The 23,939-nt window shown below is 50.6% G+C and overlaps 18 protein-coding genes across 18 annotated transcripts; 8 read left to right on the top strand and 10 right to left on the bottom strand.

Moving 5' to 3' along the window:
* Nucleotides 1-24: 24 nt before the first annotated feature.
* Nucleotides 25-666, top strand: BCR37DRAFT_344814 (uncharacterized protein; the record flags this gene model as incomplete). Its single annotated transcript, XM_040867585.1, has 4 exons — nucleotides 25-120; nucleotides 168-292; nucleotides 333-459; nucleotides 505-666. The coding sequence occupies 4 exons, from the start codon at nucleotides 25-27 to the stop codon at nucleotides 664-666; spliced, it is 510 nt and encodes a 169-aa protein (XP_040726972.1).
* A 142-nt stretch (nucleotides 667-808) lies between these two features.
* On the top strand, nucleotides 809-1,849 carry BCR37DRAFT_385918 (U3-containing 90S pre-ribosomal complex subunit-domain containing protein; the record flags this gene model as incomplete). The annotated part of the gene is made up of 1 exon (XM_040870398.1): nucleotides 809-1,849. The coding sequence occupies one exon, from the start codon at nucleotides 809-811 to the stop codon at nucleotides 1,847-1,849; it is 1,041 nt and encodes a 346-aa protein (XP_040726971.1).
* On the bottom strand, nucleotides 1,581-3,130 carry BCR37DRAFT_377165 (Mo25-PA). Its single transcript, XM_040868747.1, has one exon. The coding sequence runs from the start codon at nucleotides 2,938-2,940 to the stop codon at nucleotides 1,912-1,914; it is 1,029 nt and encodes a 342-aa protein (XP_040726970.1). The 5' UTR covers nucleotides 2,941-3,130; the 3' UTR covers nucleotides 1,581-1,911.
* Nucleotides 3,131-3,242: 112 nt separating this feature from the next.
* BCR37DRAFT_365068 (MED6 mediator sub complex component-domain-containing protein) lies at nucleotides 3,243-3,966 on the top strand. The gene is made up of 3 exons (XM_040868265.1): nucleotides 3,243-3,352; nucleotides 3,394-3,677; nucleotides 3,719-3,966. Exons 1-3 carry the CDS (start codon nucleotides 3,271-3,273, stop codon nucleotides 3,917-3,919), a joined length of 567 nt encoding a protein of 188 aa, XP_040726969.1. The 5' UTR covers nucleotides 3,243-3,270; the 3' UTR covers nucleotides 3,920-3,966.
* Nucleotides 3,827-5,376, bottom strand: BCR37DRAFT_239863 (uncharacterized protein). The gene has a single exon (XM_040866545.1). It carries the CDS (start codon nucleotides 5,260-5,262, stop codon nucleotides 3,967-3,969), a length of 1,296 nt encoding a protein of 431 aa, XP_040726968.1. The 5' UTR covers nucleotides 5,263-5,376; the 3' UTR covers nucleotides 3,827-3,966.
* A 107-nt stretch (nucleotides 5,377-5,483) lies between these two features.
* Nucleotides 5,484-7,037, bottom strand: BCR37DRAFT_385914 (uncharacterized protein; the record flags this gene model as incomplete). Its single annotated transcript, XM_040870397.1, has 1 exon — nucleotides 5,484-7,037. One exon carries the CDS (start codon nucleotides 7,035-7,037, stop codon nucleotides 5,484-5,486), a length of 1,554 nt encoding a protein of 517 aa, XP_040726967.1.
* A 202-nt stretch (nucleotides 7,038-7,239) lies between these two features.
* On the bottom strand, nucleotides 7,240-8,269 carry BCR37DRAFT_239696 (uncharacterized protein). The gene has a single exon (XM_040866542.1). The coding sequence runs from the start codon at nucleotides 7,971-7,973 to the stop codon at nucleotides 7,329-7,331; it is 645 nt and encodes a 214-aa protein (XP_040726966.1). The 5' UTR covers nucleotides 7,974-8,269; the 3' UTR covers nucleotides 7,240-7,328.
* Nucleotides 8,270-8,291: 22 nt separating this feature from the next.
* Nucleotides 8,292-9,212, bottom strand: BCR37DRAFT_377158 (histone H3v). The gene is made up of 2 exons (XM_040868746.1): nucleotides 9,059-9,212; nucleotides 8,292-8,854 (listed from the first exon to the last, which is right to left on the bottom strand). The coding sequence occupies exons 1-2, from the start codon at nucleotides 9,141-9,143 to the stop codon at nucleotides 8,511-8,513; spliced, it is 429 nt and encodes a 142-aa protein (XP_040726965.1). The 5' UTR covers nucleotides 9,144-9,212; the 3' UTR covers nucleotides 8,292-8,510.
* A 288-nt stretch (nucleotides 9,213-9,500) lies between these two features.
* Nucleotides 9,501-10,705, top strand: BCR37DRAFT_377157 (Elongator complex protein 5). The gene is made up of 3 exons (XM_040868745.1): nucleotides 9,501-9,734; nucleotides 9,781-9,914; nucleotides 9,964-10,705. The coding sequence occupies exons 1-3, from the start codon at nucleotides 9,595-9,597 to the stop codon at nucleotides 10,665-10,667; spliced, it is 978 nt and encodes a 325-aa protein (XP_040726964.1). The 5' UTR covers nucleotides 9,501-9,594; the 3' UTR covers nucleotides 10,668-10,705.
* Nucleotides 10,706-10,780: 75 nt separating this feature from the next.
* BCR37DRAFT_391260 (putative UBC11 protein) lies at nucleotides 10,781-11,239 on the bottom strand (the record flags this gene model as incomplete). The annotated part of the gene is made up of 2 exons (XM_040870981.1): nucleotides 10,781-11,008; nucleotides 11,057-11,239. The coding sequence occupies 2 exons, from the start codon at nucleotides 11,237-11,239 to the stop codon at nucleotides 10,781-10,783; spliced, it is 411 nt and encodes a 136-aa protein (XP_040726963.1).
* Nucleotides 11,240-11,531: 292 nt separating this feature from the next.
* On the top strand, nucleotides 11,532-12,804 carry BCR37DRAFT_412217 (uncharacterized protein). The gene has a single exon (XM_040872217.1). The coding sequence runs from the start codon at nucleotides 11,623-11,625 to the stop codon at nucleotides 12,484-12,486; it is 864 nt and encodes a 287-aa protein (XP_040726962.1). The 5' UTR covers nucleotides 11,532-11,622; the 3' UTR covers nucleotides 12,487-12,804.
* A 1,635-nt stretch (nucleotides 12,805-14,439) lies between these two features.
* BCR37DRAFT_344733 (armadillo-type protein) lies at nucleotides 14,440-15,609 on the top strand (the record flags this gene model as incomplete). Its single annotated transcript, XM_040867583.1, has 1 exon — nucleotides 14,440-15,609. One exon carries the CDS (start codon nucleotides 14,440-14,442, stop codon nucleotides 15,607-15,609), a length of 1,170 nt encoding a protein of 389 aa, XP_040726961.1.
* Nucleotides 15,610-15,774: 165 nt separating this feature from the next.
* Nucleotides 15,775-17,464, bottom strand: BCR37DRAFT_377151 (uncharacterized protein). The gene has a single exon (XM_040868744.1). It carries the CDS (start codon nucleotides 17,306-17,308, stop codon nucleotides 15,848-15,850), a length of 1,461 nt encoding a protein of 486 aa, XP_040726960.1. The 5' UTR covers nucleotides 17,309-17,464; the 3' UTR covers nucleotides 15,775-15,847.
* Nucleotides 17,465-17,490: 26 nt separating this feature from the next.
* On the top strand, nucleotides 17,491-18,372 carry BCR37DRAFT_402028 (checkpoint clamp complex protein Hus1; the record flags this gene model as incomplete). Its single annotated transcript, XM_040871882.1, has 1 exon — nucleotides 17,491-18,372. One exon carries the CDS (start codon nucleotides 17,491-17,493, stop codon nucleotides 18,370-18,372), a length of 882 nt encoding a protein of 293 aa, XP_040726959.1.
* A 1,505-nt stretch (nucleotides 18,373-19,877) lies between these two features.
* Nucleotides 19,878-20,540, bottom strand: BCR37DRAFT_391255 (uncharacterized protein; the record flags this gene model as incomplete). Its single annotated transcript, XM_040870980.1, has 1 exon — nucleotides 19,878-20,540. One exon carries the CDS (start codon nucleotides 20,538-20,540, stop codon nucleotides 19,878-19,880), a length of 663 nt encoding a protein of 220 aa, XP_040726958.1.
* Nucleotides 20,541-20,610: 70 nt separating this feature from the next.
* On the top strand, nucleotides 20,611-22,237 carry BCR37DRAFT_239504 (S-adenosyl-L-methionine-dependent methyltransferase). Its single transcript, XM_040866540.1, has one exon. The coding sequence runs from the start codon at nucleotides 20,672-20,674 to the stop codon at nucleotides 22,202-22,204; it is 1,533 nt and encodes a 510-aa protein (XP_040726957.1). The 5' UTR covers nucleotides 20,611-20,671; the 3' UTR covers nucleotides 22,205-22,237.
* Nucleotides 22,237-23,136, bottom strand: BCR37DRAFT_239395 (uncharacterized protein). Its single transcript, XM_040866539.1, has one exon. It carries the CDS (start codon nucleotides 22,813-22,815, stop codon nucleotides 22,270-22,272), a length of 546 nt encoding a protein of 181 aa, XP_040726956.1. The 5' UTR covers nucleotides 22,816-23,136; the 3' UTR covers nucleotides 22,237-22,269.
* Nucleotides 22,920-23,899, bottom strand: BCR37DRAFT_377147 (ubiquitin-conjugating enzyme/RWD-like protein). Its single transcript, XM_040868743.1, has 3 exons — nucleotides 23,503-23,899; nucleotides 23,307-23,445; nucleotides 22,920-23,258 (listed from the first exon to the last, which is right to left on the bottom strand). The coding sequence occupies exons 1-3, from the start codon at nucleotides 23,752-23,754 to the stop codon at nucleotides 23,107-23,109; spliced, it is 543 nt and encodes a 180-aa protein (XP_040726955.1). The 5' UTR covers nucleotides 23,755-23,899; the 3' UTR covers nucleotides 22,920-23,106.
* Nucleotides 23,900-23,939: the final 40 nt, after the last annotated feature.

Raw genomic sequence — 23,939 nt, 5'->3', positions numbered from 1 at the left:
CGTCAAAGCTCATTCTCTCTCATCATGGATAGCGGCAGGTCGTTGTTCCGCTTCCAAATGCCGCGCATCGCACTTGGCGCGCACGCGCGTAGTTTTGGCATCTACATTGCTGGTGCACTGGTATTGTCTCTTCTTGACGACATGACCATCACTAACGGCGTTCTTAGTTCGCTTCTGGTCTTTGGTTCTTCATTGATGCCGCTATATACAGCAAAGTTGCGAATGCGGGCCTGGTACACGTATCATTTGTTGACTGGATCCCGACCATCTGCTCAGCGCTGGGCATGATCATGTATGCATACTGTTGTGCACTGTACTTTACTGACAGCTAGTGTCAACTCAATCGACAAGTCAAAATTGACGGGCGACAGCTATGGAGAGAGCTCCCTTGCATGGAAAGCGAAACTTGTCTTGTTTGTCGGCTTTGCGCTCCTTGCTGGCGGCCTTGCGGGAGGTCTTGTACGCACTTTCAAGCACTACTCAAGAGAAGGCACTAACATACAGGTGGTGATGATTCTCAAGTACATTGTCCCTGGCTATCCCTTTCCAACGCTGTATTTTGGCGTGGCGAATGTCATTTGCAATGGCCTCATCATGCTCAGCTCGATTGTGCTCTGGATCTCCGTCAATACAGAAGATGAGTATCAGTACCAGCTCCGTCTGTAGGCCTCTTGTATCTACATAGATTGAATCTCTCCCGTCCATCAAACTCGTCCCAGGAACAAATTCAAAATTTCAATTTCAATCCACCAAATTCGCGACCACACAAAGGCCAGGCTCAAATTGAAGGGATATAGAAGGCAGGGCAATGGTCATGAAGCCAGCAGAGGTATCGGCCGATGCACTTGAAGACGATCTCGAGTATGAAGTGGGATCCGATGCAGCTGGCGAGTCTGTGAGCGATGCAGAATCAGGTGCTGATTCAGACTCCGGCTCTGATGACGACGAACAAGAGGCAGGAGCCACAGAAATAGATCCAAAGAAGGTCGGCCAGCCCAAGAAGCGGCTGACAACGGAGGAGAAGCGAGAGAAGCGCAAGGCGAAACGAGCAGTGAGTAATAAACGCAAGAGGGAGCAACTTGGCTTGGATGAGGACGATGACGATGAGCCTGCTGGCGAGAGTGCGCCGAAAAAGGCCAAGACAAAAGTTTCTAAAGTGCCACTTGGTCCTGAGCAACAGAGTGATTTGCTTGCAAAGCTCTTTCTAGATCACCATCCAGGCTTGACGAGCGTCGAGCTGCTCGATAAGACACCGCCCCTCAAGGCCATTAGAGACACCTCAGAGACACAAGCGACGGATCGCTCAACAGACCAGCTCTGTGCATTTTTGGAACGCTACACGCAGCGCAAGGACATCCACAGTGCCAACAAGGAACCAGGAACGCCGCACACCTTGATTCTTTGCGCTTCTGCCATTCGCGTGGCAGATGTTGTTCGACCACTCAAAGCAGCATATAAGCCTGCCATGCCAGAGGTGAAGCGTGGTCAACAGCCAAAGAAGCCAAAAAATGCCATTGAGATTGTCAAGCTTTTTGGCAAGGAGAAGCTCAAAGATCAAAAGACAATGCTCGGTGCCACCCGTGTCTCCATTGCGGTGGGCGTTCCTGGACGTGTTGCTGCATTGCTAGCACCTGAAGAGGGAGAGCAAGGTGATGGTGCACTCAAAGTACGGCAGCTCGAGCAAATCATCTTGGATGCGTCGTACCTTGACAGCAAGAAACGCGGCCTGCTACAGATCAAAGAAGTCTGCAAGGATCTCGCAACAGTCTTGGGTGGTGGCGATGATGAAGGCGCAAAGAAGATTCGGCAGCGCTTGAGAGACGGTCAAACGCAAATCTTGTTCTTCTAAGGCATATGTATGTGCGCTGTCGCTAAAGGCAGTTTAAAGAATAATCATGAATAGAGCCACTTCTACAGCGCCTTGATGGTACTGATGATGAAACGCTTTTCATCAGCAAATTGTTCGTCCTCTTTGCGGTCATTGTGGAAGTCTGTCAGGTATGCGACTAGCTTCTCCTTGTTCTTGACGAGAATATCGCGTACACCTGCCGTTTTATTGGGATTCGCAACAAAGACTTTGAAGACGTGAAAGGCTTCAAACTGTATGTGCGCACTGCGGTCTCTGAGCAGATTCATCATGAGCTTGAGATTGTCGGTGGATTGGATGTAGAGGGACATGACGTTGTAATTGCTGCGATCCAGCAAGATTTCTCCCAGCAGCTTAAGCGATTGTCGCTTCCAGACATAGTTGCTTGAGGTGAGTAGACCTAGATACTGCTCCATGAAGGGCGCATAGTACTCCTGCAAGAACAGCGCTGCAATTTGCTTATGGCGCGTCACGAGATCCTTGAATGTGGAAAAAGCATCCGATGCAATGTCAAAGGTCGCGTGCTCGATATAGCTAAAGTAGTGCCATGCTTCAGCACCACTGGCGAACTGACCCGGTGCGTTGGCCGTTGGAAATAACAGGACATGGGCAAGACGTTCATGCTTGAGGCATTCCCGCAGTATCTGGCCACACTGCAGCGCTGTCTCTGGTTTGCGATAGCTTCTACTCAGACCAATAATGACATCTTCCTTTGGAGCCAGGTACTCCACTGTCAGCCATCGATCGGCAATCTGTCGCCTGAGCAACGCATTAAAGAGTGCAACCACATCTTTGCGTGCTTCGAACTCGAATCTGTGCAGATGCTGGATACACAACGGTAGCAGATCTGTCAGATAGATCTGCTGTGCAAGCTGCGTCATGTCATCTGGTCGCGGCTCACTATCCGCATCGCCAAAGTAGACTTGCTTCATCTGTGTCAGGAGTTTTGTGATTTCCTCGCGCGCTAGTTTGCCTTGGACTGGATGATCGAGTTTGAGGATATAGCTGCGGCTAGAGAGAACTAGATCCGCGGGTGAGGGTGCTTTAGAGCGAGAGCGGAAGAGAAAGGCCATGGTTGGGGTTGCCTTGTGATCTTGCGCTTTGAGATTCTCTGCGTGGTGCTCCTACTTGATAGGCAAATCGGCCTCTGAGACTCAGGAGCCAGACTCGCTTCTTTTGTATCCAACAGCCGGAAAAATACGGCCTCTCGATATTGCTCTTGACACGTCCTGTCACTTTCTTCTCGTGTGGGTGTTTGCTTTGTGTGTTTGTCAATTTCAAGACTTCAAATTTGGCAACCAGGCACCACACTCAGCACACTCTCACCACAGACAACCGCTGTTCAGGATGCTCTCATGATATAGATTAGTACAAGCTCATCTGCCAAGCTGCTCTCAAGATAAATGGAAGCTACAGATCTCTCTCAAATTGTCTGGCGTGCTCCAGAATGGATCAACGCCCTCGGTGGTCTGCGTACCGACAACAGTGTGTTCTCATCTGTGCTCTCTGCGCTCTCTGACCAACAGTCCTCGAGTACTTTTCACAATCTCCCTTCTTTGATCGCAGCAGCAACAACGCCGTCCTCAAGCAACAATCGCAATTCCAAAACTTTGGCGATATCCCACAAGCACTGCAAAAGATGCGTGGTGTCGAGTTTGCCATCTACGACGCACGCCCGCCTGACTTGTGGACTATTGCAAAGCAAGTCCGTGAGAGTGTGGAGGAGGTCCAAGTGGTCAATATGTATTTTATTGCAAATGGGAATATCTACCAGGCCCCCGACGTGGATGCAATCATGCAATCGAGATTGGTATTGTAGACTCCTGGCTAGGACGACGTTGCTGACGCTAGCTCAACATTTCGAGTTCTATTGCAGAAGCACTCGATGCACTCAAGGCGCAAGTGTCCTTCACACCTGCAGGAGGCTACCAATATGGACCAAAGCCAGGACCAGCGACTGAACCTGACGCAAGCAGAGCAAGCACAGCACGAGAAGAGGCCGATACGAAGGCAATGCACAAAGCCTTGTTTAGCGCCATGCAAGCTCAGTAACGAAACAATTTCTCATATATATAGCATACTAGACATCTCAAAAAGACTTATTCCTTACCGACAAGCACGTCAATGTCGCCCTTTGCAGTCTTGACTTTGACCATGTTCTTTTCAGCATCGCCCTTCTTGCCCACACTGCCGAACCAAGCACGCTCAACAACGAGACCCTCGCCAGCCAGCTTGATGTCGCCGACAAGACCACGCGCCTCGATGGTGCCTTCAAAGCTAGCAGGGTAGGTGAGTTCCTGAGATCCTGAAATAGTGGTGTGTGCAGCATTGATGGACGCAGCACCGTCATCAATAGACTTAATTGTGACACGCGCATCACCCGATGCAACCTTGGTAGAGATTTCTACATCCTCATCTTCACCCAAAACAGCCTTCTTGACGTACAAGGTGGCGTCAAGATCACCCTTGGCAATGTCGAGAGTGGTGGACTTGAAAACTGGGAAGGAACCCTTCAAATCGCCCTTGGCGAGCTTGATATTCAGGGTACCGGTCTCACCTGCAGAGATACCATCAACATTGACGGTGACGTTGCCGCTGCTGACATCGATCGATGTTGATTCACGACCGAGCTTGAGGTCACCACGGATAGCGCCCTTTGCAACGGTGATTTGTGTGGTGTTGGTGTGGACTTTGCCAGCCTTAACGAAGCCCATGGCAAGACGAATTGTCAGCTCACCAATCTCAAGCGACTCAGGGAGGTTTGACAAGTCGACCATGTGACGTGGTGCTTCCACATCAAAGGCAGGCAAACCAAACGTACCGAGCAAGTTGGAAGGAATTTGAATCTTTGCCGATGCGTGAGTCTTGAGATCACCAGTCATGGGCGTGTCGATTTCAATCTTGCCATCGATATAGTTGATGGTCACTTCCTCGCCGTTTTGCTCAACGTTAGTCTTGACATCGAGGTCGAGGACCACTTTATCAGACAATTTGGAAGTCTCAAAGACGATACCACCAAAGACATGTGCGCCCTTGATGGTCAAACCCTTGGCATCTTCAGGTGACAACTCAAAGTGCGTCTCTGCAGAGACAGGAATCCACTTGCTCGTATCAGGGCCATGGTGCTTACCGCCACGGTGGTGGTGGTCGTCGTCGCCGAAACCCTTGTACATGCCATGTGCCTTGTGGCGCATGCCATGACAACCCTTTCGAACAGCAGCAGTAGCTTGGTCGCCTGTCTCTGGGAACACTGCATCCGAGATGAAAAAGGCGGCGTAAAAGATGACAAAGAAACGAACGACACCGAGGATGCGGGAAGCAACAGTACGCTTGGGTGGCTCTGGGCGCGCCGTGACGGGCGCCGGAAGCTTTTCGTCGAGATACTCGGTGGCCATCTTGTTGGATGAAGAGTGTGTTGCGGATGGGAGTGTCGAGTTCTTATACTCGCTCCGCCTCCCCCAGTGACCGCGCTGCAGTTCGACTCTTCACCTCTTGAATTTCTCTTGGCAGGCGGCGGACAACGTCATGGGCAAACCACAGTCACAAACCCCATAGACTAGACTATCAAGTAAACTTATACTCAGACAGGATTGGGACTATCCAAGAATACATATCATCACGCAGACAAGTGGAGCAACTTGCGCAGATCCATCTCCAACGTGCTGGGCGTTACCTCATGTCCATTCTTCTCACCACCGCTCTCCCGGAAACTCGTTGGTGTGCCTCCTGAGCTAGAAGGCTGCGAAAGGCCCAACATTCGGTGCAATGCCAACTCTGTCTGCTGATCCGCTAGTGATCGATCGCCATCTTGTTCTTCTTGTCGCTGCGGTGTCGCCATACCAGACGACACGGCAGTTTCGCGTGGCGTACCAATCGCGCTCTGTTGCAATGCAGCACGGTTCGATAACGGCGTCATGGGACGGTCTTGCTCCGTTGCTGGATTCAAACTCAGTAGTTTAACCAAATTGGACGCCTCTCGAAGCAGCTGTGCATCGTCATCCTCTCCCTGCAAAGAGGCAGGCTTGATCGCCACAGATGCAGACGCTTGCTTGACTTCATCCTTTGCACGCTTCAAAATTGTCGGTGTTGCATGAACTGGCTGTGGAGATGGTTTCTTCAAGGGCTGAAATTCAGACGCCGACGATTGTCGGGTCGCTTTGCTCTTCCTTGCCGTACTGGCTTGTACGGGTGGTGGAGAGGAAGAAGACAATTCACCACCAGAACCAGACGCAGCAGGTTCTCTCTTCAGGATCATCTTGGGTAACGATGGACTACCATTCACAGCAGTGACATCTTTGCGTTTACGTCGCTGCGACTTGGGTGCGCTGTCCCCTCCTTCTTGCTTCATTGAGCGCTGCTGCTGCTTATCATGTACGTTCGTGCTCTTTCGAGTTTGCTGCTGTTGTGGTGTAGACACGCCACTCGCTGCCTTCTTTGGCCGCTTCGTCGCCACTTGTCTTTCAGCAACAGGCATCATCACTTCCTCAGGCTCCCGCTGGATCTCTGCCAGACTCAACGTCGGCGGCCGTTCAATAGGTTGCCACGCTGGTTTCTTGACCGCCTGAATACTTGCAGGTCCCTGAAATTGTGCAGTAGCGGGCTGGACGGGTGATGTCAGATCTGCAAAGACACTCTCATCATCATCTGTGTAATCCACCGATAATGGCGGGGAATGCCGGTTTGTCGGGTGATGCAGTTGTTGTTGGCCGAGATGCATACTCAGCGCGTGATGAGAGAGACTTGATGGTTCTCCTGCAACCCGCTCTTCTCGTTCTTTCGCACGGAATAGAAACCCTAAGGGTGATGCATCCACGACTTCATCCGCCGTCATACCAGACTGTAGTGGTTGTTGTTGTTGCTGTTGCTGTTGAAGACCACCACCCATCATCCCTGCAAATTGCTGCATGATGGTCTGCTGTGAGGATGCGCTACTCGACAGAAATGGCGGTGGCGGTAATTTTGCCGGCGCAGGAGAATGATGAAATGTCGGGCCAGCGTATAAATCGCTCTTCTTTGCAGGTGTTCCCATACTCTGTATACTGCTAGCGAGTAACCCGCTATTGCCAGAGTGTGTTAGTGATTTATTGTTGTTGTCGCGTTTTGCGGTGTTTTGCTGGTGCGCTTTTTGCTGTTGCTTGTTGGGCGTGTCTGTGGATGACTTGTGAGCCATGATGGAGAGGTTGTCGATGGTTGTTTGGTGTAGCAGAGGGAACTGTGCATCGCCTGTCGCCTGTCAAAAAGCGCGGGTATAGAGTGGTTTTTGTGATACAAAAGTAGAAGAAGCGCACAAGCTGATCTCAAGAAAGCAGTAGCTCTGGCCTCTCCAGATAGCGCGACGGGACAAAGAGCAGCTGAATACACCAAGGGTTGGATACAGAGAAGAGAACAATCTCAGTGAGTTGTCGCCAGCATAATCAACTGTCACGTGTGCTCATAAACAGTCACATCTACTCATCCAATCTCAGCTCTGCCGGATGGGCGTCACAACATCAGCAGCAGTCAGCAGGCATGCAACACAAAAGTCAACAAGGCCATCAGCAAGGGCCTCTTCTTCAATCCACAAAACAGCCTTTTTGCTCTCCTTGCCCGCATGCATCGTCTCTGCAGCATACCAAGCAAGTGGAGTCCCGCGTCTCTCACACACTTTATAGCTCTTGCCTGAGCCAGTAGCTGTATTGGGTGCTTCTCGGGTCTGCATGACATTGTACTGTTTGCCGCAGTACTCAATCGTCCAGCTATATCCAACCTCTTCAACCACCAACCCCGTTTTGACCTCTGCCGACCCTGAAGCGTGCTCAGTATGGAAGAAACTCAAACTGACTGCTGACTCGCGAGCTTCATGACGCCGTACTTCAGTCACAACAAGCCGACTCTTTGCACGTCTCAAAAACCCTCGCCAATATCCTCGTGCAGGTATATACGCCAGAGGATCGTGAGCAGATAGCGTTCGGGAGTCTTCGTAGATGTAGAGTAGATCATCATCTATAGAATAGATGAGTGCATTGCCGAGCTTGTCAGTGTCGTGATGGACGTAAAGACGTGGTGCGCTTTCTAGCGCGGATAATGTCCATTTGAGCTCCCGTGCATTCATCACAGCAGAGTCCATTGCTGTTTTGCAATGTTACAAACAATTCATGAAGCCAACAAGCAGAGTTCCTCGCAGGCCTCGCTCAGGACCAGCTGACAGAGATGGGAGACGATGTCCATTGTCCAGGCTCCAGCTGCCCAAGTGTTGGCGTGTCGATCTTCAGATGGCATCTGAGGCCCAGCGTGAACTGACTTCGGTTGTTTGTTAGTGAGCTCCACGCGGACGACATCTGCAGTTTGCAAGCGGCTGGTATGTCCTTCCCGACCTTGAGTGTTTCTGGCCTGCTGGGACAGTTGAACGTCGTTGGCCGCGACAATTGGCGACAAGTGTCAAAGTGGCGAGTAGGTTGCCAAAAGGGGGAACCTAGAAAGAATAGAAATACATAGAGGAATACCAAGAGCTGAAAAAGCGACTACGTGAAAGGTGCAAGGGCATTCATGTCCAAGCAGTCTGCGACATTTAACGGGCCAGTAGTCCAGAGGCCAGCAGTCGAGAAGAGGCCAAAGCTTGCTTCAATACCAGTCGTTCTGCAACGGCGAGGTCAGAGTGACAGATTCAATTGAACAATCCACGAATACGTCTCGCAAGCTGCATATCCCGTTGCATGATCGTCACGCGTTTTGCATGTATCGCACATAAATTGACATCCTCAAACAAATGCACCAGATAACTCTCTGCTGCCTCTTGCAAGCACAATAACGCCTGTGATTGCCACCGTAAGCCAGCAGCATCTTGATCAGCTGCATAGTAACCAGTGACAAATTCAGATGAAATTTCACGCACAACGCGACCAAAGGGGAGTTTTGCCATGAGTAGGTCGGTTGATTTTTGGTAGCGTCTGATTTCGCGCAGGGCAACGACACCGGGTCTATAGCGATGCGGCTTCTTGGTGGTTGTAGCTAAAAGAAAGCGTTAGTACTTGTGTATGCACGTAGATTTGAGGTTGGTGTTGCTTGTTGCGGCAGGCTGGGGCTACAGCCGGGCCCACTCAAGCCGATAGCATAGCGAAGCAGTGACAGATACGTTCATCTGAAGCACAGCAAGTCCGCTGGCTTACAAACAATGCAAGGGCCAAACCGTCATCTCCCATGGGATAGTCTCACCTGCAGGTCCCTTTCTTGGTGATTTCGCGGGGATATTGGAGCGACGACGCGCTGTTGTCTTTTTTGCCGTTGGCTTTGGCGCCATGATGTGTCAGGATGCGCGATAGATGGGGCTTTGCTTTGCAGTGTGATTTCGCGACAGAGTGTAGCTTGGTAGGCGTCTGGTGTGTTTTTGTCTTGTTGATGGCTGGTTGCCTGGACACGTGACTCGAGTCAAGTGAGAATCAGCTTCGATCAGGAAGAAGGGGCAGTGGGAAGGGCCTATGGAGGTAGAGCTGAGACTGGGCTATGACTGTAATGTACTGGGTCTACAATTAGGCTGAGCATCTCCCTTAGCTGCTATCTACAGCATACACAGGCGCCAAGATGGATGACAGCCTGGTGCACTGGCTGCGATTCAGATGGATTTCTCGACATCTTTTTCATGAAGCTCGACGAGGACAACGACAATACTTCCATCGCCATCTCTTGCCTTGCTCCTCAGTTGCTCTTAGACTCTTGCTGATACCTACAACGCTCCTGGTATTTCACTAAATATGGCCGTCTCAAGGCCGACGCTGCTGCTCAATCGAATTCTCTCTTATCGCGAGCTCTCTCCCTTGCTTGTCATCACAGACGATGTGAAGCAATCAGGCAGGCCCGTCATCAGGCTTCTGGAAGAAGCTGCCAAAAAAGCGTTTGTCTCTTCTACAATCTCTCTATGATGCTGACATGTTCTTCAGATCACTACAGGTCATTACTGTTGGCTGGGAATCGACATGTGCTGTATGTACCGTACATGCGGATGATCCTGGGCAACTACCACAGCCAAAGCCAATAGAGCAGATTCTCAAGGACATTGAAAGTCGCATATCAGGCAAGTCAACCGGCATCACTCTCAGGCATTGACTAACAGCATGAAAAAGGCACGAGTAAAGTATTGATTGCACTCCACGAGCTCAATGACTTTCTCACCACCTCAGCCGGCCATCTATCCACCATCCTCTCCACCCTCCTCGCAATCCATCCAGGTCGAATCTGCATTGTTGCGCTATTCCATGCTGATATCCCACTCCTGGGCTACCCAGCACACCTACCAACACCAGAAACACTCCTCTCCTTCCTTGCAACGACACGCATCCAAGTACGCAGTACACACCACGTGCGACTCGAACGAGAAGCTGCATCACGTGCTCAAACGAGTGTGATTGAGTTGGACTTGGAAGGGCGGGATATCGTTTTACCTGCGCTAGGTTGTCAAGATACCCTGTTGTATTTGGAGGTAGAGCATCGTCGACGGAGTGGTCGGGGTGTGCATGAGCGATGTGTCTTGGATACAGCAACTCAACAAATTCTCACAGAAGAGGATGTCCCTGCACTACAATTACACTCGCAACAAGGCGATGTGGCGAGTCAGCAACAGCAGCAGCAGACGCTGGATGAGACGGATATCCCCTTCAAATTGAGTCTTTCAGAGAAGGAAAAGCAGGATCGTGAAGGGGTTGTCTTGCCACACTTCACTATGCAGGATTTACCAGCTGATGAGCGACACGGTGGGCATATCTACTATGAGCCAGACTCAGGTGATGATTTCGACATGGAAGATCCAGATGATGACTTGCTGTTGTAATCAAAAAAGGGTAGTACTAAAATGCGCTAAGAGTCATGCCGGGTTGAAACACACAAAAAGGGGATAGAGAGATGCAGCCGTCAACTTTGCCTTCCATGAGCACGCGCATCGCTTCATTCAGCCCAGGATGCTTCAACCGTTTCCTTGACTTTTCGCACGTACGCCTTCTTATCATCCCTGTACGCATTGGCAGCTTCCGCATTCGCTGGTGAATTGACATTCGGGTCATTGAGGAGAGACTGCACACTCGTCAGTATCGCTGCGACATCGTATGTGGGTGACCATCGATTTTGTAGAATATCAAGACATAGATCGCCACTGGTATACACATTCGGATGGAACTATTGCGTTAGTCAACACCACTGCACTTTATCAACCGTATCACTTACCATGCGCGATACAAACTTGACAGTAGGAGGCTTATTCGGGTATTGCTCATCAAACTGCATAACAAGCTTAAACGTGCCATCTTCAAAGGGCGTCTCACCAGGTCCGATAATGACTGCATTCCAGTACATGACATTATCTGCGACGGGACTAGCACTCACGCCAGCTGGTGGATCTTGCTGCATCCTCTGCGGAACGCGTATTAGCTCAATTGAATGAATAAGAGGGCGCGCTGCTGCAGTATGAAAGATGTCGTGTGCAGGTGTGCGCCGGGACAAGAAACATACCTTGAAGTCGCGCATGAGGCGTCGCCTGGCTGTAGTCGACATTGGATGCTGTCTGTGAGGAGGAGAGGGCTGGCTTGAGGAGGGAGCAGGTTGAGGTTGGTCGCAGCTGATTGACTTGCTTGGTCGTGGCGACGGTTGATGAGAGAGGGACACGTGAGGGAGATAAAGACGAACTTGGCTACACAGGACTACTACTGCTACTACTACTACCGCCAGTCTGTGCTAGCTAAGACCTGCTTCCTGATCCTGGTCTATGCACCTGCAATGACAAGCAAGACTCCATGTCCACATTTGCTCTCAATTTCGCCACAGACAAGCGCACCTTTGCCATCCAAGTTCGCTGCGTCGCTGTTCTCAGACGCGCTGCAATCCCCTTGACTTGCTTATCTGGGCCCTCTCATCTGATCACCACGACAGATCAAGCTGCTCTTGCCTGTATCAAGCAGTCCCTGTATACAAGTCGCTTTGATGCGTCTGGAGAAACGCATCGATGTCTGTTGATTGAAGCTAATGAATCGCGTTGGTTGCTCTATGGACAAAAACAGCTGGATGCGATGCAGGTGCGCTTCTTTGCTCGTGTTCTTGTTCCTATGGCAACAATCGAGCAACGCAGATTACTGCTAGATGTCAAGCCAAGGGCGGATAGAGGTGCACAATTCTTGTCGTTAAGAAAACGAAGGGCTGTGGATACGTTTGTCAAGGAGAGCAAGAAGAAGAAGCAAGTACGTCGCATTTCGCCACAAAAAGTGGTGGTGGTGTCGGAAGCAGCATCGCAAGCAGCTTCGTCTGTTGGTCCAAGTGGTGCCGACCCCACTACATCGTCCTCTGGTCCGAGTAGCACCATTCAGCAGCGTCTCGATACGGCAACGACGAGAAAAGCAACAGCAAAGGAGAAGCAGACTGTATCGAGTCTTCCGCCAGCACAAGCACAAGAGAGACGTGCAAAGGATAAATTGAAACGTATCATCTTGACCTCATTGCGTGCTCAAGGTATCGACAAGGGTCATACGCAATTTGGTGATTTATTTCAACATACCTTGCAAGCTGGCTCCTTTGCCCTTCGACAAACATCATGGACGCCAGAGCTGGCATGGGAGCGAAAGGCGATTGGTGTTGTGGAGGACTTGTTGAGGATGTTTAGGTGAACTTTCTCGATTGAGCCTTGTCTTCTGCTACATTGGGTAACGCATGCTTTGCCAAGGGCTTACTATCTTCTACCTGTTGGGAACTGCATATCAGGGACAACTATTTTCGGTCATGTCGAGCGTGACATTGACACGCAACAGAGCAGGAGTCCTGTATCTGCGTCCCAGGCCCGACAGCGTGTCAGTAGGCCTCGGCTTGTGTAAAAAGGAACCAGTCACTTTTGCCATGCATCTGCTGACTGTGATTGATGCTTGTGTAGAGTATGCCCTTCTGTATTGGATAGAATGCGATGGATCAAGTGAGAGAGAGAGTGAGAGGAAGTAGATGTGTGCTCATGTCTGCTGCTTCTGCCCAAAAATTCAGACTTTCCAGACGCGGCCACGAAGCACAATTGCACCTGAGAGAGCCAACTGCATCAGCAACAAGCCAGCAGGTGAAGAAAGGGAGCATTGCGTCTCTGTCCCTGTGCTGCATCTCAGGCATCATCTTCTCCTGCTCCTGATTCTGCCAGGCTGTATCTAGGTATAAAAGGCCCTGGCCCCCGCAACCTACACGCATAAAAGGCCATTGACAGCACACACAAAAAAAAGCAAATCTTGCCAGCTCGGCACCTCATACTCACTGCGGCCCCTGGGAGCTTTCGTCTCAGTGCTCTGTGAACAAGGTTTCGCCACGTCTACTTGTCCATCGTTGTCGCTTCATTCACTTGAACGAGCCTATACTCTTATAGGCCTCCATCCCACGCACGCGGCATGTCGTCTCAAGGCGCGTCCAGCAAGTCATGGGGCATATGGTCATCTGGCAAGCAACAGGCAGGAACAGCCTCACCCCTTGGCCAGCAAGAAGCTTGGGCCCGGTCATCAGCGAGTACGCCCAATACAGGTACTGCTCAAGCACACACCAACAGCATAGGCCCTCCCTCTGCAACAAACAACAACAACAATGGTACAGGTAGCAGTGGCTCAGGGATGCAAGGCCTTGCCATTACAAGTGGTGCTATGGAGACATTTGGGGAGTTACTGAGCAGAAGCCCACAAAATGGTCGACGCGCATCGCCTGAACTACCACGCACCTCTTCGCCCTTTCTCCATATGCGCGAGTCGAGACAGCGTCAGGCAACAGCTGCTCAAGCTGCTGCATTGGGGCCAGCACGCGCGTCGCCAGGTGAGCATTTTGGTAATGCGACAGCTGCTGCAACAGAGGGGAGTAGCGGGAGTGCTGCGATTGGATATGATGATGAATCAACGGGACCGACCTCATCGACAAGCACGCAACAGCAAGGACATGGTCGTATGAAGAGTGTCATGCAAGCGCGTCTCGATAACACAGAAGCCTTCTTGCAAGGACCCGCACGATCCACCTCGACACCACCCTATGCTATTCAGCCATCCAGTACCGAGCGTTTCAGTGGGATGCCCTTCTTCACGCCGCAAGTGATGCAACGTGGTCAATTTGATGCACCCTCTCAAACAACGCGGGAAGCAGAATTGATGGGTGCCATGCGCTCACACACCATTCAAGAATCAGCACCTGGGAAGTCAACGAGTCGGTCTGCATCGCCTTACATCTCACAATCCGCCAATGCAACCCCCTTCATGCCACAAGGTCAACAACAGCAGCATGCAGGATTCGGTGGTTCTAATGCTTTGTACGGTGAATACGACGCATACGGTCGTGGTTTCGAAGATCCTTATCGAATGGTGCCACCAAATGGATATGCCATGTACGGTGCAGACCCTTATGGCTATACCGCCTACGATACGCGTTCCATGCCACGCGGTGGATTTAGGCCAGATGAGTTTCGTGGTCATGCTTATGGTGGCTCTGTCGGTCGTGCAGGAGGACAATCTCGGTATCCACAAAACAACAACAATCGTGGTGGTGAGTATTATGGGTATCCCGGTGGTGAAGCGTATTATGATCCACGCGCAACGTTGGGTATGCCTGCGCCTATGGCACATGGTCATCCGGGATCTCGCCATACGAGTGGCAGAAGAGAAGATCCTGCTGCTGGCATGCGGAGTCAAGTGCTTGAGGAGTTTCGCAACAATAAGGCAAAGAAGGTGGATTTGACGGATATCTTTGGACATGTGGTTGAGTTTTCTGGTGATCAGCATGGAAGTCGCTTTATTCAACAAAAATTGGAGACGGCGAGTTCGGATGATAAAGAGGCATTGTTTCAGGAGATTGTCCCGAATTGCTTGCAGCTCATGACGGATGTCTTTGGCAACTATGTCATTCAAAAGTTCTTTGAGCATGGCAATCAGGTGCAAAAGACTGTGCTCGCAAAGCACATGGAAACGCACGTCTTGTCGTTGTCATTGCAGATGTACGGTTGTCGCGTTGTGCAAAAAGCACTGGAGCATGTGCTTGCTGAGCAACAAGCGAGTATGGTCAAGGAACTCGATGGTCATGTCTTGAAGTGCGTCAAGGATCAAAATGGCAATCATGTCATTCAAAAAGCACTCGAACGTGTGCCAGCCGATAAGATTGACTTTATCTTGAATGCGTTTGCCGGTCAGGCATACATCCTGGCTACACACCCCTATGGTTGTCGCGTCATCCAGCGCGTCTTGGAGCACTGCCCAACGGCGCAAGCCTCGATTCTCGAAGAACTTCACCGATACACGCAAAACTTGGTGGTGGATCAGTACGGCAATTATGTGTCGCAGCACTTGATCGAACGCGGCAGCAACGAAGACAAGTCACGCGTTATTGGTGTCATCAAGGGGCAGGTGTTGACCTTGTCGAAGCACAAGTTTGCGAGCAACGTGGTGGAGAAGTGCATCATGTTTGGCGATGCCGATGAGCGACACATGTTGATTGAAGAAGTGCTTGCCCTCAACCCTGATGGATCAAGCAACTTGAGTGCTCTGATGAAGGATCAGTACGGCAACTACGTTTTGCAAAAGATGCTCGAAGTCAGCGATGGCGCTCAAAGGCATGAGCTGGCAAATAAGATTCGTCCATTGCTCGAATCGCTCAAAAAGTTCTCCTATGGCAAGCATCTCAGCTCGATTGAGCGCCTCCTCGAACGTGCGTCCCTCGACAACAGCGCCAGCGTGTCTCCCGCACACAGCATCTCTGGTGACAAAAGGGCAGACGCAAGGGCGAGCGCATAATCCATTCCAGCCTGTTCGAAAATCTATCTGCATCTTTAATCAACTTTCAAACAGTCAACGACCTCGTCGCAGCATATGCATCACGACGCATTCCTACAAGCACTTACACAACCGATTACATGATGTATCCGTTGCACAAAAAATGGGGGAGCTCGAGCAAGATCAATAGGTAACAGCATCATTATCCACAGGAACTATTGATTCACGTCTACTTATATGCTCGCCTGCACATGTCAGCTTATGAAATGCCAAAGCGATCATACTGATCGCGCTTCCCTGCATTACGCAACACGCGATATGCCTCATTGATCTTTGCAAATTCTTTTGATGCCTTAGCCTTCTCTGCCTCTGGCACCTTGTCTGGATGCTTCTTCATTGCCAATTCCCGGAATCTTGTTGAAATCTCATCTTGCGTCGCTGTCTTCTTGAGACCCAATGCAGCATAGAGTCCAGCTGGATCGTCGCCACGCGGACTCGGTCGTGATCGTTGCTGACTTTGGTTGCCATACGTACCACCTCCAGCACGTCTTCCTTCTTGACCATAACCATAAAATGGATCTTGACTCGTCCGTTGACCATTGAATCCACCGCGAGAGAACGGATCGAATGGGTTGCCATTACCCTGTTGTTGCTGCTGTCCTTGACCACCCATGAACTGCTCAAAGGGATTGAAGCCACCAAATCCAGTGAAGCCTGATCGACCTGATGACTGACCACCACCACCACCACCACCAAACGTGTTGTTTGCTTGGACGTCGGCTGCTTGTGCGGCCATCATGCGTGCAAGTCGCCAAATTGGTAACAAGGTAGCAACGGTACGCGCAGCAAAGTATCCCAATCCACCCAAAATAAGGCCAACGATAGGACCCACCAACAAGCCTGTTGCCAAACTGACAAGCGTTGCACCAGCCAGGCCCGAGAGCATCGGATCATACAGCTTCAAACCCGACGTCTTGCCGTCCCGTCCACTCACTAAAGTCCGCAATGTCCGTCCGCCAAGACTGTAACTTTGGACATAGAGTGGAAAGTACGCACGTTGCGTATGACTCACAGAGACTTCCATCTGCAACTGTGTGATGCGTACGAGGGCACCATATTCCCGATTGAGCATTTCCTTGACGAGATACTCTTGCTCTTTAGCGATATTTGCTTGAAGCTTCTTTTGTGCAAATGCTTCATGCATCGCAAATGGTTCCTCCTCTGCACCAGAGCCACTTCGATGCGCTTGTAGCTCTGCAGGACGGATCGGTAGAAAAGGCGACAACTGGGAGGAAAAGTTTTCAAAGCCAGCGTAGATCTGGCAAGCCGTGTCGGCACTGCTATACGCATTCTCGAGTTCAAAACGAGGTAGTACGGACCAGATGGTTTTGAAGCGCTGGCTGATGCGACCTGTCTGTGGATCTCTATAGGGCACAGCCATCTGTCGACCGATAGAAGCACCGACGAAGGCCTTGGTCTTCACTTCATATAGATAGAATGGTACATATCGCTTACGAAGGGGTTCTGAGGTGGATGGACTCAGCGTGATTGGACTTTTGTGGTGCTTCTTGAGCGAGTGCAGTGCTTGAGCTTCAGTCACCTCATACGATAGCGAGCGAATGTCTGATGCAAACCGACGAAACGTCTTGATATGATTCAGTGGCTCTTTTCTTCTAGCAATGAGCTTTGTAGGCTGACAAGTACAGCTGAGCCATCGCATTGCAAGCACGACGTGACTGTGTGGTGGTTGAGCGGATCCATGCACGTCATCCTGGCACTTGCCAACAGAGACGCGACAAATTTGGAAACTCACGCGTCGCGAGCAACGAGAGAAGGACAGCTAGAGAACTCTCAGAAGAAGAAGGAGTGCCAAACTGTGCTGCTGTGGCATGCTAAGCTAAGATGAAGTTCAAGTCTACTCTCGTGGACATTCCAACACTAGCGCGAATCGCACAATCTCTCGCAGTTATGAACAAAGTCTGCTGGCTGCGTCTGTCCAAGACCACGATCCAGTTCATTGTCAGGCAGCTGTCTTCAGCTACTCAAGTCTGGGCATCTATCCCTGCTGAAGCGCTGTTCAGGCAGTACACTATAGAGTCCAATGCAGACAATGTCATCAATCTAGAGCTGTCTGTGGATGAGTTTGGCAGGCTTCTACGAAACATGGTCAGCAATAGCGAGGTGACGGTCAAATTGACCAAGAGAAGCGGCTATCCGATGCTCTCGTGCATGTCTACATTCTACGGAAAGCATGGTGGAGCCAACACAGTGACGAATGACCTCAATGTGCGAGTTCTGCCTAGTCAGTCGATCGATGAAATTCAAGAGCCAGATGTCGGTGAGCCAGATGTGGTCATTATGTTGCCCTCGCTCGTACAGCTGTCGTACATCTCCAACAGTCTCAAGACCCTGGCTGATCGACTCATCTTGTCTGCTAATATGGATGGCAAATTCTCAGTTGGCATCGACACGCCTGCCGTCAAGACTGAGACTATGTTTACGAATCTTGCTCACCCAACATTCAATCAAGCAGCGTATGATGGTCCAGTTGAGGAGTTACCCGTCCAGAAGAGAGACAAGCAGCAATTTTGCCATCTTCGCATCGATGCCAAGGACTGGTGTAACCTACTCAGGATCGGACCAATTGCCAAACGCGTGGTGGCTTGCTTCTGCGAAGATCAAGTCCTGGTCATCTATGTGCATCTTGCAGATGAAGATGACGAAGCCGAACAGAATGCTCATGCTGCTGTCTTGACGTACTATATTCCTACTTGCCAGGAGTAGTCTGCTTGCCTGTGCCACAACGCCACTTTTCAAGCCTGAGTGTGGGGAAGCTGTAGGACTCTGTCGAAAATACAAAGAGGAGGTCGCACAACGCAGTCAACAACGAGCGAGAGTCACGGTCGGCGATGCAAATCATCAAAACGGCCTTGCTTGTCTATGCAAGCCTAGCAGCATCTCAAAGTTGCAGCCCGAGTCAAGTCAATGCAACACAATCTGCCATTGATGCCTGGATCTACGGCTTAGCACCGCTTGCCTTCCAACGCACTCGGGCATTCTACCTTTCCACTGGAACTCCCATCAACACAGTCATTCATGCGAGGGGCCTTGCAAACGCGGGACAGCGGTCCGTTGTCCGTCCCAACGCAGACACACTTTACAGTATTGCGTTTCTCGACTTGAGCAACGGCCCAATTGTGCTGCATATTCCCACATCTGACGAACGCTTCTTTGTTGCAGCGCTTTACGATGCCTATACCAATAATTTTGCAAACCCTGGCAACTTGCTCAACTACCCTGCCGGCAATTATACATTAGTCGGGCCCCAACAGGCATCTTGTGTCAATGCATCATCTAGGTACACGATCATCAGTCCAACGAATGATGTATGGCTGTTGGGACGTACTTTCGTACTGAATGCAACGAATGATGCCGATCTTGAAAAGGTGCATCGTCTACAGGATGATTTGTATGTTGCAAAGACACCGGCCGCAGTGCAGACATTTATCCAGCCAGGTTTTACAAACAGCACTGCGCAAATCTACCAGAGTTTCTACCTGCTCAATCAGGCCGTTCAGGCGAATCCCTTGGAATTAGACGTCTTTGCTGCCAATTACTCCAGTGTCGGCATGTCTACCAGCCGGCCCTTCACACCACTCCTGACGCTAGACCAGCTCACTGCTGCTCAACGCGCAGCGAACCAAACGATTCGTGCAGCCCCGTCTAATGTTCCAAACTTCTTCCAGCAGCTTGCCAATAATTGGACCCTGCCCAACCCGAATATAGGCAACTGGGGTCGAGATTATCTGTCGCGCGCATATGTCACGACAGAGCTCCTTGCAGCAGTCACGCCAGAACAAGCCCTCTATCCGAGCTATGCAAACTTGAGCAGCACCAACACTTCTGTTCATCGCATTCGCTTTGGAGATGGTGCACCACCTACACAACGTCTTGGATTTTGGAGCTTCACTGCGTATGATAGTACAGGGTTCTTGGTTGCGAATGGCATTGGACGGTATAGTATCGGTTCGCGCGATGCATTGCAGAAGAATGCCAATGGCTCCTTCGATCTGCTAGCGAGTGTCAACCCACCGGCAAGTGGTACGAGCAATTGGATACCTGTGCCAGTCGGTGTATGGATCCCGACACTGCGGATTTATGGCGCAACGAATGCTATTACGGCGAAGAGCTGGACGCCACCGGCCATTGAATTGACAGAGTCGTAGTTTTGAATTTGTTCATGTCATCTTTGAGGATTCGCTGCGTGATGGAACGGAATGTCCTGATCTTCAATCGTGCCGTGGCTTGTGCGACGAGTCTCGATGGTGATGTCGACGTCGACGCGCTTCTCTCTTTGTTTTTATACTGCTGTCCTGTATATGCGATGCCTCGTCCGTAATTAATTCAGCTACTCTTTGCTGCTCTAGCGCCTTCTTTTGAGCTAGAAAGGCTTGCATCGCCACAAGCGGGTCAGACGATTGCTTTCTTGCTGCATCGAGTCTAGCTTTCTTCTTTTCCGATTCTTCGCTCCGAGTCACGTACCATGGCTGCTGGAACTTGAAGTCGCTGACTGGCGGAGCAGTCCCAAGTGGAGGACACTTTCCAGCTGTAAACTTCTCAGCATCATCTGAAACTTCAGGGTCAATCTGCTTGCCTTGAAGCTGTGCATCCAATTCAACCATATCGTCGCGCTTACGTGGCTTTCTGGTTCTCTTTGAAGTGCCAGTCAGCGAAGGATCAGCATGTTCCTCGTGAATAGGATCCGTCTGAGTGACAGCGGGAGGCTGCCTTCCACGCAACAAAGCAAGTCTATTTCGTGCATCTTCCTCTTGCATACGTTGCTCATCAGCCTCAATACGCGCTTGTTCAGCCGCTTCATCACGACGCACACGCTCGATATTTTCACGTTTTCCTACATGCCATGATTTGTGCTTTAGCAGCTTGAGTGGCATCTCTGAGCTATAGAGTAGGTGTCGCCTTACGTGGTGTGGTCGAGCTTATGAATGCCATCTGACAAGATTAAAAAAATGAGTTCACGTCGAACAAACAGCAGCAGCTGTGAGAGCATCGCAAGACAAGCTTGATGGATGCAGCCAGTGATAGAGACTCGCACGAGTCAGACTGGGAAGATCCCGAGGAGGATGTACGGTATGAATACAGAGCACTGCACGATGACATGATTTTTGATTCGTTGAATGATATGCTCAAACATGAACAAACGACGCATGGATTTGAGCTACGCGCCGTGCAGCGTGCGCATAAGCTGGACATGTATGGTATGATCCGGTTGGTCAATTTTGTGAGGCAGACCAAGACGCTTGCAGATAAAATTGCAGCGTGTATGGCGGAGGTACAACAAGATGATAAATGGTTGCAGCCTGTGCTCGAGGACGATGCGGTGTTATTCACACTTGCAGAGGATGATTTCGGAGACGAAACTGCTACCGCTGAACCAGAGACGGTGCAAGACTGGAAGGCTCGGTGTGCTCAACTCGAGGCGCAATACTCGGCTTTGCAAGATCAGGTGCGCACCGTTTTGACTGCTCATGCTGGTGACAGTGGCATCGGTGCTTCTTCCTCAACAAAACAAGCGCCTGTCGACAATGACAGCTACTACTTTGAATCATACGCCTACAATGAGATTCACGAAACCATGTTGCGCGATGCCGTTCGAACAGATGCGTATCGGGATGCGGTGTACGGCAACAAGGATCTGTTCAATGGTGCTACTGTCATGGATGTTGGCTGTGGAACAGGTATCTTGAGTATGTTTGCTGCAAAGGCTGGGGCGAAGCACGTCTACGCCATTGATAATTCGAGCATCATTGAAAAGGCTCAAGCCAATGCTTTTGAGAATAATTTGCAAGATCAAATAACCTTCATCAAGGGCAAGGTAGAGGACATCAAGCTGCCGGGTGGTATCAAAGTCGACATCATCGTCTCCGAATGGATGGGCTACGCTTTGCTCTACGAAGCCATGCTCGATTCCGTCATTTGCGCACGAGACCGTTTCCTAAAACCCGAAGGACTCATGATGCCGAGTCACATTCAACTACGTGTCGCTGGCATCACTGACGAAGAGTACTGGAGTGACCGTACGAATTACTTCAACGATGTCTACGGCTTCAAGATGAATGCTATGAAAGAAAAGCAATTTGATGATATCCTCATTGACTACCTCACTACGAGCCAAGTCACCTCCGAGGCTTACACGTTCAAATCGCTCGATCTACACACCGTCACTACAGAGTCTCTGAACTTCAGCGGTCGCTTTGAACTGCAAAAGGCTACAGGTCTGGTCGGGCTGCTTGTCTGGTTTGATACGTACTTTGGCAAAACACGAGACGAATGCAAGAAGCTCGCTGAAATGCGACAGGTCGATGTCAAAGATGTCATCAAAGAGCACCAAGGCTTCACGACTGGCCCACATGGTGCCTCGACTCACTGGAAGCAAGCAGTCTTGCTCTTCAAACACATTGGCGGTGGCGAGAAGCAAGTCTCTGGTGAACTGACATTCAGGAAGAACAGTGACAATCCTCGCTTCCTCGAGATTGAAGCTGCATGGCAAAGTGATACAAGTCCATCCACTCAGACGCAGGCATGGAGTCTAGCATAGGAGAAATCATAAAATGCTCGCTCATGAATGCTAACGAATGCTGTGCTCAAAATCGATGCTCTTCTCTACTTGACGCCCTTTTCGAAGGCGACCTTCTTGTTGGCCGTGCCCTTTTGCTTTGCAGACATGGGCCGCGCACCGCTCTGTCGTCCACCTGCTAAGCGTGATGCCGGAATCGCAGGACCTACGCGACGCTCTCCTTCTTTCTCTTTCTTCTGCGCCGCCGATACACGCTCACCACCACCATGCCGTAGCGCTTCTTTCCGCTTCTCAAGCAATGCCGCTTTTGACCGTTCCTTCGCCTCCATCTCTATGCGTTTCCGCTCCCGCACAGCCTCCATATCTTGCACGCGCTGCAACTTTGACCGCACCTGACCCTCCTGCTTCTTATTCACCTCCGCCAAAATCAACTGCATGGCAGACTCATCTGCAAACACCTTCCCAATCTTGCCACGTTTCACAACACCGGCTGGCTTGGCGACTGTATTGAGAGGTTTGAGACCGAGTTGTTTTTCTGTATAAGTTTTAGGCTTGCGTCTGCGTTTACTGAGGCCGCCGGTGGCTGTGGCGACATTGTTAGTTTGCTTCTTGCCCTTGACTTGCGGAGCCATGGTGGAGCTGACTGCGCTAGAGGAAGGCCTTGAGATGAAGCTGCTAGATGGTTTCTTTCAAGTGTCTTTGTCGCAAAAGTTGAAATTTGAGTTGCGAGACACGAAGGGGCAAGATATGTACGAGGGACAGAAGACATCATTAATGCATACAGTAGAGAGCTGATCGGGGTGAGTAAGAGAGCGAGAGAGAGAGACCGAACACTCCATCCGGGCTGAATGCAGGATACCATATCAAAAAAGGGGCGCTGTGAAACAAAGCAAAACCATTACACCAGACGTCCACTCAAGCTTCTAGTCAAACGCGTCTTCCCCAGATTTCCTCACCAATGCGCGTACTTTCTTCTTGAAGCCCTTGGGATCTTCCCGTAGTTGCTGTGCGCAGGGCAGATTCGCAGGTGACTCGTCATTCGGTGAGCTGAGCATTGATATGACAGAGATCAGCACTAAAAAGTCAGTCATTGTCTTTGTGGTAGCTTAGCAAGAAGCTTTACCTGTCTCGACTGTATGCACAGGAAGCCAGCGCTCGCCTGCATCTTCATAGCCATATTGGTCATCCTCGGGCGCATGCAAGATTGAGATGCAGACATTACCATCAGCGTAGATATTCGGGTGCCACATCTCTGTTAAGAACTATCAAGGTCGTCAGCAGACAGGCCTTGAACAAGAAACGAGAGCAGCTGCACATACCTGCATCTTGGGAGGCAGAAGCGGGTACTCCCGTGGAAACGTCAAGCGCGCTTTTAGAAAGGCGCCCTCGTAAACTGTATCCTGTGGTCCAATGATGAGCACCTCCCACTCATAAAAGTTGGACTCATCCGGCAAACCGCAGGAGAAACCTTGTACAGGATGCTTCTGTAGATCCCGAAATTGCCGCTTGAGAATGAGGGAAGAAGAGGCATTGGGAGACGGTGTGTTCTTTTCGCGATATTGGCCGTCCATGCTGCCGCCTATGGTATTTGGGAGCCGGCGCGCGTTAGAAGCGTTGATCAGATTTGATGCTAGACTAGAGCTTTGATGCAAGAGAAGAGAGCACGAAGAGGAGAACGAGGGCCTGGTGTGGTGGCGAGTAGTGTGCTGGCGTGGTTGCTCGCTGATGAATTGACGCGCTTTCAATGAGATGCATC

Source organism: Protomyces lactucae-debilis, assembly GCF_002105105.1.
Source record: "Protomyces lactucae-debilis strain 12-1054 chromosome Unknown BCR37scaffold_4, whole genome shotgun sequence".
Lineage (NCBI taxonomy): Eukaryota > Fungi > Ascomycota > Taphrinomycetes > Taphrinales > Protomycetaceae > Protomyces > Protomyces lactucae-debilis.
The sequence above is the reverse complement of the archived record's forward strand: the minus strand, read 5'-3'. Positions and strand labels throughout refer to the sequence as shown.